The sequence below is a fragment of the Lepisosteus platostomus genome, chromosome 3 (assembly GCF_059453375.1).
Source record: "Lepisosteus platostomus isolate fLepPlt1 chromosome 3, fLepPlt1.hap1, whole genome shotgun sequence".
In the NCBI taxonomy this organism is placed as follows: domain Eukaryota; kingdom Metazoa; phylum Chordata; class Actinopteri; order Semionotiformes; family Lepisosteidae; genus Lepisosteus; species Lepisosteus platostomus.
Window position 1 is genome coordinate 3,238,395 of NC_142613.1, and position 12,399 is coordinate 3,250,793.

The following is a 12,399-nucleotide window of genomic DNA, read 5'->3' on the forward strand; positions in this document are numbered from 1 at the left end:
TGGGATCAGATCTCAGTGCCCTTTGACCCCTTTCCCCCCTGGTCTCGCCATGGGGTGGAACAGGAGAGCGGAGGGTCCTTTTGCTGACATCAGCCTGTTTCAGAGCAGGACTGGTGCACCAGCCGCTGCAGGGCCCTGCAGCTCCCAACTGGCCGCCCACTGGAGCCTGGCCAGTACCCTGAGGGGAGACCTCCTGGGAAAGCTCAGGCTGCTGCTGGAAGAGGTGTTAGTGGGGCCAGCAGGGGGCGCTCACCCTGCGGTCTGTGTGGCTGATGCTCCAATATAATCACAGGGGCACCATACTGTAAAAGTGGTGCTGTCCTTTCGGATGAGACTTAAAACCAACTCCTTGTGGTCATTAATAATCCCAGGGTGTTTCTTGAAGAGTACGGGTGTTACCCTGGCGTCCTGGCCAAATTTCCCCCTGGCCTTTACCAGTCATGGGCTCCTAATAACCCCCCTCTCTGAACTGGCTTCATCACTCTGCTCTCCTCCCCACTGAGAGCTGGTGTGTGGGGAGAGTACTGGCGCACTCTGGCTGCCGTCGCATCATCATTCTGGAGTGTCCAGAAAAGCGCTATAAAAGTATCAGGAATTATTATTTTCCGCTCAAAGCTGGGCTCTGGTAGGTGACTTAAAGCATCGAAAAGTGTATCCTGCCCTCTGGTGGACGTTACGGGGAACAGCAGGAGGGGTGATGTTTTTTTTTTTCCCCTAGCGCTCATTTAATACGAGACCCGTATTGGAACAGTTGGGGAATTTGTAACGAATACGCGTTGCCTTCATTTGCAGTCACAGGAAACCATGAGCTATTTCAGTATTAATGGGAGCTCACATGGTGGTCGTCTAGAATGATTAAAGTTTCAGCGTTTTCATTTTGAATCTAAAGTAAATCGTTAGAGTAAATGCGTCACACGGTACAGGCAAGGAAATCAGACCCCCATTGCTCAGTAACCAGATCCACCTCAGGCCCCTGCAGTATCAGGAACTTGTGCTCATCCCACACCACGCTTCCCCACTTGCTTTGAGCACATTACAAAAACCGAAGGACCGGACCACGTGCGCGTGCTTTTCGAACTACAAACAGGAGGCACTTCTTTACACGAAGAGTGGTGGGGGTCTGGTGCAAGCTACCCGGCCATGATGCGGAAGCCACAATTTTCTTTTTCTTGCAGGGAACAGCGGGGTGAGATGCTAGGATCGGTTAGCTACTAAACTACCGAGCTGGCTTGACGAGCCCAGTGTTTCCTCTCGTTTGTAAAAAAAAAAACTATTTTCTGCTCTGCTACAGAATCAGGACCTTTTATTCGCCCAGTACAAGATAGACAAGGAATTTCTCTGGGCGCAGGCGTCGACATCAGTTCCAATAAGATAAAAGAGTAACAAAAAAGCAATCCACAGGTAAAGACAGATTTCAGTGATGTAGACAATTTAAAAGTCTATGCAGTTGATTAATACAGTGTACAGTGAATGCTGTGTATATTTACAGAAAGTATCAGTAGCGTGTGTCGTTAAATGAAAGAGTCATGGCCGGGGGGAGACACCATGCAGCTGTCGGTTAGTCCTGGTTTTTAGGGGTCCCCAGTGGTCTCTGCGGAGAGGGAACACGCTGGAAGAGAGAGGGGCCGGGGTGTGAGGGGTTGTCCTGGACAAGTACACAGCTCCTCGGCAGCTCGCCGTGATCGTCTAGTGCCCAGCACTCTGCGTTGTGGCCTCAACGACCCCGGGTCGAATCCGGGTCACGGCAGGTGTAAACCTGGCACAGCAGAGGAGTTCTCTTCGGGGCGGAGCGGCGGCTCTGTGGCTGAGGATCTGTGGCTGGAAGGTTGCCGGTTCAAATCCCGCGGCCGGCACAGGAATCCTACTCCATTGGGCCCCTGAGCAAGGCCCTTCACCCCAACTGCTCCAGGGGTGCCGTATAAATGGCTGACCCTGCGCTCTGACCCCCAGCTTCTCTCCCTGTCTGTGTGTCTCATGGAGAGCAGGTTGGGGTCTGTGAAAAGACAGATTCCTAATGCAAGAAATTGTATACGGCCAATAAAGTGATCTCATCTTATCTTAACTGCTGTGCAACAGGACTAAGAGCTCTCTCCCTGTCGCAAGAACACGAGGATCACTGGAGAGGTGGAGAGTGACAGGAGAAACAGCCAAGCAGGAACTCTGACCCCTCTAGAGAAGACAGTCCACCTCCAACTGGCTACAGAGGGCCCAACCACACAGCCTGTCTCCCTCGTGGAGCCCAGCTTTGGTCCTGCAGAGCCACAGTCCGACTGGCTGCCCTTCAATCAGCAGCTTGGCAGAGGACCGGTGTGTGTCACCATCACCCTACCAAGCGTAGAGGGTCAGTTAGTTCAGGAATGGGCAGATTCCTTGGTCCAGACAAAGTGGAGTATTTTTAAAGGACACCCAGAAAACCGGCTGGACTGTGGCTCTCTGTCCCGGCCACAGAACAGGCAGATGAATTCAGGAGAGGAAACAGGTTTCAGCACTTCTCACATCTGAACTATTGGCAGTTCTAAGGGCGTTAGCGTCAGAGCAGGCACTTTTATTCAAAATGACTCATTAACAACCATTCTTGTCTAGGCACAGTTACGGCAGTTACAGTTAAACTGCTACAGGAATATAAAAAAACAACACAAACGAAACATCACAGACGACATCACTCAGGGTTGCAGAAACTGCTGCTTTAAGGGTGACCATGCTGGACACTTGCTGGACAGGCCCAGGGCTGGCTGTGCTTGCTCTCGTTGGGACAGCCGTTCTGCTGTGATTGGACCCGACTGGACCCGCGCTCAGCGTTGAAGCGTGAGACAGACCTCCCAGAAGCTGCAGAAGGAAACGAGGCCTCCGGCGCCGGGAAAGGGAGGGACCGTTGTGCACGAGGACAGGGTCTGGAATTTCACATCCCAAGACGGCAGGTGAGGCCCGGATCAGTCCGCTCTCAGGTTCAGCTGCCCGTGTGAACAGAACAAAGCCCACTGTGTCTTTCAGAGATCTGAGCGATGTCCACTCCCGGTCAGTGTGTCTGCAGTGGTGTCCAGTCCTGGTCCTGCAGGGCCGGTCAGTGTGTCTGCAGTGGTGTCCAGTCCTGGTCCAGGAGGGCCGTTCAGTGTGCCTGCAGTGGTGTCCAGTCCTGGTCCTGCAGGGCTGGTCAGTGTGTCTGCAGTGATGTCCAGTCCTGGTCCTGCAGGGCCAGTCAGTGTGTCTGCAGTGGTGTCCAGTCCTGGTCCAGGAGGGCCGTTCAGTGTGCCTACAGTGGTGTCCAGTCCTTGTCCTGCAGGGTCAGTCAGTGTGTCTGCAGGTGTTCCAGTTCTCCTTAAAGCAGCAGCACCAGCAGACTGACCAGCCCTCCGGGGGAAGGGGGGGACCGGTCTGGTCTGGTCCAGTCCGGTCCGACTGAATCAAACATCGCCCCTCCTGCCTGCAGTGTAACAGCACGTCTCATCGCCCTCCTGCCTTGAATTCCTGAATTCCCAGTCCACCTGCGTCTCCTGCAGGAGAGCCTCAGTCTTGGAGCGGCTCGGTTTAGGTGTCTCTGGGGTGTTGTGGGTGTGCTGTATCCCCTTGTCTGCCACAGGTCCCCAAAATTCCCCTCCCCCCCGCTCTCTGCCCCTGGACCATTAAGGGGGAACCATCCATACTGTGGAAAAACGAGTGATTAGACTCAACCCCCCAAAACACAGAAGGCAGAAAAGCACCAGTGTGTGCTAGCCCCATGGGAACAGCATAAAATACCGAGAGCCCTCCCTTGAAATACCCAAAGTATATCATGAGGAACCCTGTCTAACTTTAGAGTGACATTTTAGGATAACCTGTCCTTCGGATGAGACGTAAAACCGAGGTCCTGACTGTCTGTGGTCATTAAAAAATCCCAGAGCATTTATTGGAAACAAAGAGTAGGGGTGTTACCCCAGTGTCCTGGCCATATTTCCCCCTGGCCTTGACCAATCATGGCCTCCTTATAACCCCCCTCTCTGAATTGGCCTCATCACTCTGCTCTCCTCCCCACTGAGAGCTGCTGTGTGGGGAGAGGACTGGCGCATCATCCAGGTGGGGCTGCACACTGGTGGGGGTGGAGGGGATCCCCATTACCTGTACAGCGCTTTGAGTGGAGTGTCCAGAAAAGCGCTATAGAAGTGTAAGGAATTGTTATTAATTATTATGGATTTCACGGCGCCGGTGGCATACAGTACCCTGCTCGGACACCTCAGGTGCATTTTCATTCGATTTTATTGGAATGAACCAGCGAGCAGCGGTGTTTGGGTTCAAAAGGATTCTCTGCATTCGTCTGCATCACAGTCGACGCAGATTTGCGGTGTTTTCTGTACGCTGACATGAAGGCACAAGCGGCTGTTGTCCCCTCTGAAAACGACCCACGACTGATCTACAGGCTCCTGCCCCACACCTCGGGGCAGTTTCCCGGAGAGCCTGTGTCTCGCTGTCGAGCCGCTTTCGCAGGGAGACGTGGAAGCCAGCAGGTGCTTTTCCCCCTCCATCAAACACTATCTGGGAAAATAATGCGCTAAACTACTTTTTTATTTATTTTAAAGTGTTTTTGACCCATACCGTAGTACAAGTCAACAAGAAAGTAACCTGTTTTATTTTATTTATTTTACTATAGCTACTTTACTTGCGTTCAAATCTACGTATTCTATTGCACAAGACGAGCTTCATCGCCAGCACAGCGGCCAGACTACCGCTGGACCGTGGTGGAAGACGTGCACAGGCGCGGAACAACTACACCTGCGCGCCGCAAGAGTTTCAGGAAACACCCAGCCTGCAAGAGAGCACAGACCCAAAGTGAAACTGCTGAGGCTGACCCGTTTTCAGAGCTGCGACAGTTCATGCTGCTGCGTTAGAAACAGTTTTCGCGGAAACGCGGCAGGATTTCTTCTTTTTGCGTCGTCTCGTCGGGACGCCCCTCTTTGGCTGCTGAAGGGCAGGGCAGCGCTGTCCCGTCCCCCCCCCACCCTGAATTAAAAATGCCAGTTGAGCTAACGAACGATGTAATTAAATAAAAACCTGGTCTTTTCCTCGCCACCTCTGACCCTCATTCATTCCGAAAGCCGCGGCGACCGGACACACGAGCCGGCTGAACCCTCTCTCTCTCGCGCGCGCTGCAGGAGCTCGCGGCGACTCCCTCGCGTCCTCCGCGTGCGGGCCGCCTGGGATGGGCGTTGACTTCTGGTTTTTTTTTTTAAACGCTAACGGCCACTCCGCCGACCTGCCGCCGGTAGTTTCGAGAGAGAAAAAACACACACCTCGTTTTAATTTTCCTTTTAATCGTCCCACGCCCCCCGCCGCCGCGACAATGAGCCTTGCCTCGGGTACCGGTCCAATACGCCTCGTTCACCTCGAGGTGGGAGTGAAAGGGTAAGTTTATCCGTCGTATTTTTTATTTTTTTCCTGGGCGCTTTGGTAAACTTTTCGAAAGGAGGAATTGGCCGGAGTTTTCCCACGTTCGTATTTTCAACGAATAAAAAATCCCCCCCCCAAAAAAAGTTATTTTCGAGGTTTGAAACCTGCCAGGTATCACTACGGTAGGCGAAACACTCAACTCTTTTAACGCGGAGACTCAACTGTTCACGGGCGAGCTTCAGTTTAGCGCTGTAAATTCCTTTAAAATCGGGGGGAAAACCCCTATAAAGACATACAATTCTGAATCTCCGTTCCGCACTTAAAGATGCTCGGTAATCACTTTTGTACAGCAATACGTTTTTTTCCCGCTTTCTTAGCTTTGCTCGCTATTCAGTTTCAGTTTGGCTGTAAGCAGTCTGTACCGCCTGGGTCGTTTAGGAGATGAATGCGCTCCGGTGTCGGGATACACGTTTTTATTGGCAAAAATGCGTCGCCGTTCACAATAACGTTGTCATTGTTCTGTACATGTTCAGTATAAGTCTAATGAACGGATGTCTTCAAAAACGTTTATCTGCGTTACTCGGAGAGCATTTAACACCATCTCCCTAAGCTAAAACAGTTTCACATTATTTCAAAAAGGGAGTATCCTGTGAATAATTCAACTCCTTTACCTCCTATGTATAAACAGAAGAATGTGAATACATGTTAGGGTTTCCTGTTGAGGATTTCTTTAAAACTTAGTTTGCGCCATTTCTCAAGTTTTACAATTAGCTTTTCGATTCACCGCTGAAATATGGAGCGACATTGTACACTCTAGGTGCATAAAGTTTTCCCGCGGTTGTAATTTTAAATCGTACAAGGAAACAAAATAATAAACCTGCTACCTTTTCCGATAGACCATGAGTACTCATTCAAAAACTCGGGAATAATGAACCAACGACTGAGCTGAGTAAAAGCCAATCAGTTCGGGTTTTAGTGGACTTTCAAACGAAGAAGCTGCGCTCCAGACACCGCTGATGTTTGGACGGATCCGTTCCTTCGACCAATCGGAGCTGACTGGCGTTTTTTTTAACCTATCAGCGCCTAGATAAGGCAATTGAGTGATTTTCTGGCAAGCCAATGACATTCACCGTAGATGAGTGTCGTTTCTCGTAGCCAATCAACGGCAGGACTGGGTCGTTGGGGGCGGGCTACTCCGGGGATCCTTTTCAGCGAGAGATTTTTGACTTCGCAGTTGCCATAGAGTTCTCGCGGGAACTTCGGGCCCCAGCCTGTAGTTTCCTATGGGCTAGATGGTGTAATCTCGCGAGAGCTACACTCACCGATGGGAGGGTGATGTGGGGAGGGGGGGGCTTCCAAAAGATGTGTAGTGAATTTTTTTATTTATTTATTTAAATATAAAAAATGGCCGCCGCAGAGAGCGGAGAGGAGAGACTGTAAGTGTGAATTAAAAATATTTCTCCCTGTGTCTTTTTAGATAAACGAGAAAGCAGTGGAGTCGTACAATGTGCACTATACAATTCTCTGTTTTAAAGAATTGCATATCTTCTTTGCTCACGGAAGGCGGGGTAAATACCCCATTAAAGGGGAGTATTTTCACCCGCTTTTTCATCTCAGTGGGGTGAGAAAATCAGTATTTGCGCGATTAGTACAGGGAAGAGGTGTGTGTGTTTATATGTGGTTATTTTTTATGTGTCTGTGAACTCAGTCCTGCATTGTTACGAATATTATTTTGCTTTATTGGTGTAGATTTCTACTTAATGCATTATTTTCCTAACTGCATCCCCACCCCCTTTGTAAGTAGAATTTAAAACACAGCTTTCTGTCTGTTTGGCTCTGAAAAGAAGTACACGGGAAGGACCGTGTTTTGATTTTCCTTTCCGTGCTGGTAACACTTTGAATAAAGGGTATGGGTGAGCTACTGGGCAGCTTTTCTCTGCGTATCAGAAAGTCCTGTGTGATTCGGCACCCTCACACAATGCGTATAAATAATGAACTTTTTGGATTTGAAAATGACACGCGATTAAATATGAGTCAGGATTGATATTTTTTAACATGCAGCTGGGTGGTGTTTGTGTCGATGTTGACCGTTTTATAGGCAAGAAAAATGAAAGTGTATTTTGATTCCTGAACGTGTGTTCGTTTATGTGTATGGAGTGTGTTTTTTTCCTCCCTTGAAAAAGACCAGACTGGTGCACACGAGTCGATTATTACGTACAGCACAGATTAGATATATTTTAAACATTTAGACGAATCTATTGTTACAGTTGTCGGCACTGAAAGTTTTGTTTTAACAAGCTGTGTTTCTTAGAATTGGAAAAAGACACCTCTAGCTTCTCAAATACACTGAACAGGCTTGTTGCGTCATTTGTTATGCTAGGGGAAAAAACACTGGAGGTTAACATCTTTCTGCTATTAGCATTTCCGTTTCAAATCCGTGCTGTGTGCGATACAAATCCACGCGTATTTTTGTGTTTTAACCAGAAAAATGAAACGGCAGTTTCTGTCCTTGGAGGGGCTTAGATGGGCTTGGAACGATCCATCTGTCTGAACTGTGCAGTGTGTGATTTAACATTTTGCCACGACCAAAAAAAAAAAACACACAAATGCCCTTGTTTTTAAACTGAGAAATTTCAACTCGAAACGTCTAGGGAATAATTTTATGCGACATATCGAAGTGTGGTTTTGCTGATTATTGCTAAGAAACGCGGATGTGAGAGGTTTTATTGTCAGGATGCGGGATAAATACACCGGTGTACTTAGCATTTCAGCTCGAGTGGCGCCGCACACAGCCGTCTTCAAAGTGCGTCATTGTGTAGAAAGACGGTCATATTTTTGGGAAATGTGTTGTAAGGGGTGGGGGAAAAAGACGTGTTTGTGAAATATTATTTTTTCATTTCATATCTAAGAATTGTTCTTTTTTTAATTCACAGCCCTGCTCCTAATATTAAAAAAGGCTATTTATGTGCTTAAATTCGCAAAAAACTGTCCACTTCACGGCTGGCCGTTTGTATTTATTATATTAGGTTGTTTTACTAAATTCATAATTTAAAATGAAACTATTTGGGTCTCAGTTCAACACTAAAGCTCAACATATATTCTTGCCCGTGTCGTAGGTATATACACACAAATGTGTGTATTCGTAATGCAAAAATACATTTTGATAGTTACTTTAGTAGCCCTAGATGATTTATTAAAATATTTCATTAGATCTCCTTTGGTGTTAGAAGCAAGATTTTACGTGGAATTGAATATATACTAGTTTTTGATTTTTCAGGAATAAGACGTTGCGACGCACGTCGTTTATTTGTTGTGTTTTCTTGCCACTGTTGTGTAAAACATTGTAAAAATCTAAAATGTTTACATCGGAATCCCCCGCCTAGCGTTTCAGTTCCAAAAGTATTTCAGATGAATGTGCATTTGAAATAACTTTTTCAAGAATGAGTTGTCTTGGTTTTCCTGGTGAATAATTATTCAGTGTCTGCAGTATTTTAATACTTGGGCCTAATGTGCTCTTTAGATTTCTGAAGAAAATCAATTTCTCTGTTAATCAATAGTCGACGCTCGCTTGTCATTGTGAACTGGGTTCCAGCGTAGTTAAAAAGCGTTGCAGTTAAATTATAAACCAACAAGGAAGCACGATTGTATTCACACTTTTCAATTTACATGTTGCACATCCTGACTTTTACTTGCATGAGTATCTTGGATCGATTTTCAAGAACGAGTTCAGAAGTACATGTCAGCTGCTGAACATACACACTGCTGTAAGCTCAAAGGCCCAACATATAATGACACTATTATTCATACAAGCAGTCGTAGCATAGGACATGTATTTACAGTTTTTTGTGTTTGCAAAGAACGTTTCTACTGTCTGTCTTTCAAGGTTTTTTACAATGTGCTGTATTTACATAGCTTCAATAATACTGCTACTGCAAATCCAAGGTGTAGTCACATTTATTTTCTTGCAGTAGAAATAACTATCCTGAAAAAAGTAATTTATCCTTTGAATGAGTTCCAAAATGTAAAGGCAGAGCTCTTGTCAGGATGCCGTGGTTAAAGCCAATGGCTAGATAGCTCATATTATTGGAAAAACTTAACAGAGTGCTTGAGAGAAGTTTCTGTGAATGCGTGTGACCTTCACAGTAATATGGTTTCAGACCTTAACTAGGGCCTTCATATCGGAGTATCAAATAGCTCATAACCTGTAGTGTTTTTAGTGTCTACCGTTAAAAGTCTGCCTTCACGTGCTGGAATGTGAAATCATTCCATTTTTAAAGAGTTTGGGATGGATTTCCTACTTTCCGCCACTGGCTTTTGTGCATGATGTGCAGGGGAGTTGCTTGGCTTCAGATAGTTTCCCGAGACCCACTCATTTCTAGCTGCTTATGTGCGTGCTTTATTTCCTGGAATGCAAAAAGTGGTGAGTCCAGCCGTGTTGTCTGCTAGCCTTTATTTCCAGGGTTTTTCCTGCCTTGAAAAGGGACGAAACTGTTCTTCTGGTTAAATTAGAGGGGGCTGTAGTCGTGCCTCATATATGACTTTAATATAAATTCCGGTTATATGCTTAAAACAAAAGCTTTTTGTTAAATGATGATTACGTAATTAAAAACTTGAAGTTTTATCATGTAGATGTTGGAAATAGGAGTCCGGGTGCATTTGTAAGGACTGCTCCCTCTTCTGGAGCACGATATATATTACTTCTTAAAGGAAAATTGGGTTTCTTCTGATTCTCCGACAATATGATATAAAATTGAATGTATCTTTGTGAAAATGTCAAAATCTATGTGGAGTTTTGAAAATGCTGTTGAATTGAGTATAGATATCGAATTATTTCACAACGGTCTTGGAATGCTCCAGAAGTTATTCTGATTAAATAGTCCTACCACAATCATTTATGGAAGTGCTTTTGTTTTTCCAGTTGTATAATTTGTTTGAGATGGTCCATATTTTGCTTTGTGTTTTTTAGCACAATTTACAAATAACTAGTGTTTCCAATTTCTCAGATAAATTTTTTGGATAATTTTATGAAACTGTTACAAAGAAAACGATAGTTTATCGTCACTGTTTAACCTCTCCATTTCAACTATTACACATTGAAAAGTCCAGTAAAACGATTTTCACCAAATATCGCAACTTTAAGTAAGATTTTCCAGAATATTTTTGTAGTGCATTTTTAGTGCGTTTGTCCTTTTGGGTTGCGGACTAACATTTGTGGATGTGGTGTGTATATATATGTTAAATCATTTAATCTATCTGTAAACATACCCTTAATGAATATCAGTGTTACAAAGGTCTTATAAAAGGAAGCTTAAGGTCTTATTGTCTGCCTAGGGGAGCCTTCTCTTAGTTGATCAGCAATCAGATTCTACAGTAATTGAGACTTACGTATTTGTCAATATTTCTTCATGTACAGAGTTACTCTCCACAAGAACATTGAGATGCATACAATGACCACTGGAGACTTACAATTTTTTCTTAGCGCAGATCAGCCTCTCTGTAGTTATTCAATCAACAGAGAATTAATAATCTTTTCCTGAAGTCTAGGTGTATTCGATAAGTTTTTATTTAATTTAATGCCTGTCATATGAACTGTTTAAAACCTTGCCTTAAAAGTCTGATATTATTTCGCAATACAAAATGTTGTATTATAGTTCAGTCTTAAGTAAGGTTCTACTAATCTTTTACACGTATGCCTTTTATGTTGTTACTTTTGCAATTCCTGGTGACCTTTTTTGTTTCTGCATTTTATAAAGCCATTTCAAACTTTTAAAATAGCCCTCAATATCTGGGTAGCAGAGGAGGAGTTTTCAGTGATGAATTTCCCTCTGATCTCATCGACAAATCGACTTTACTCATTTAACGAGATGTACGTGAGCATGGTTTTAGCAAATTTCTTTCGGCAGTGCAGATTAAGAATTAATTGTTACTGTCACTGAGTAACAGATTTTCAGTCCACAGTTAAGTTTCTAGAATTGGCCACTACTTTTTATTCAGTTGTCAAGTTGTGAATTTTTTACATGTCTCTGTGTGTTTGCCTTATCATTATTTTAAAATCTGCAGATTGTACTGAATAGGAGGATGCATGAGCAAACGAGATAGATCTGTCTTCCTCTATACAGATGCTGTTTGTGGAATATTGGACCCATATACCACCAATATAAAGACCATGACTAAAAACAATAATTGTGCAAACAATTAAAAGAAATAAAAACGGAGTTGAACTGCAGCTCATGAACCTTTGTTATATATTCGTTGGCATGCTTTCTACAAACAGTTGCTACCTCAGTGTTGCTTAAAGTGGTTGTCAGTTTCCCACTACAAGTCTGGCACATTTAGCAAAAGTAATCTGGTTGTCATTTTTTTCCAACTGGAAATCAGAATAAAAATTGCTTATGTGTTCCTGGCCAAAAATATGGTTATTTTTACCAAAGCAAAGTAGTCAAACATCTGTATTGGGTGTTTTTTCATGTCCAAGCATTCTTTTAAAAAGTGGACACATATTTTGGTAGAGTGCTGTAATTTCAAATTAATTGCAAACACATAATCGGGTTTGTCCCGAAGAAGAAAATGTCACCATTGTAAAGAATTGAAAGCAAAATAGGAATAAGGGAAGTTACGTAGACTTAGATATTTATAGGTTTTCACATTTATTTTTAACAAGGCCTCCATTTGTAGTTTGATCTAAAATGTTTTTACCTCTTATCGGCTCGTAGAAAAGAAAACATGACCTCATATGTAGGTGTTCACTTTACATTTTGTACGTCTTAAGAGTCAATGGAGCAAATACAAAGCAGGATTGTAAAAGCAAAGTTGACAGAAACAAGTAATTGTTCATGTTTTTTTTAAAGAAGAAATGTTGTATAAGAAGCATCAGCACTGTGCCATTTCACTCGGACTGTTTTACTGAATTTTGATTAAAAAACGTTATTTCTGCCTGATTCAAGTTCATGGCTACTTTAGCTTCAAACCAATTTCTTTTATTAATTCTAGTTCGTGATTTTGTCCACCACTACTAGAGATGTCAATTAAGAATACATTTAG

At 44.2% G+C, this 12,399-nt stretch overlaps 1 protein-coding gene and 1 long non-coding RNA gene across 3 annotated transcripts in view; one reads left to right on the forward strand and one right to left on the reverse strand.

The window, feature by feature from the left end:
- Window positions 1–1,286: 1,286 nt before the first annotated feature.
- Window positions 1,287–5,160, reverse strand: LOC148674104 (uncharacterized). The gene is made up of 2 exons (XR_015934378.1): window positions 5,023–5,160; window positions 1,287–4,777 (listed from the first exon to the last, which is right to left on the reverse strand). It is a non-coding gene; the product is annotated as an uncharacterized LOC148674104 (long non-coding RNA).
- The window catches only part of mecp2 (methyl CpG binding protein 2), a 40,405-nt gene continuing 33,109 nt past the window's right edge, over window positions 5,104–12,399 (forward strand). The window contains exon 1 of one of the 2 annotated variants that reach the window (XM_088623875.1): window positions 5,104–5,373. In XM_088623875.1, the coding sequence (XP_088480001.1) occupies window positions 5,171–5,373 (203 nt within the window). In that variant the 5' untranslated portion in view covers window positions 5,104–5,170. Of the gene's footprint in view, window positions 5,374–6,698; window positions 6,795–12,399 lie in introns of those variants that run through there. The other variant, XM_088623878.1, reaches the window with a different exon arrangement.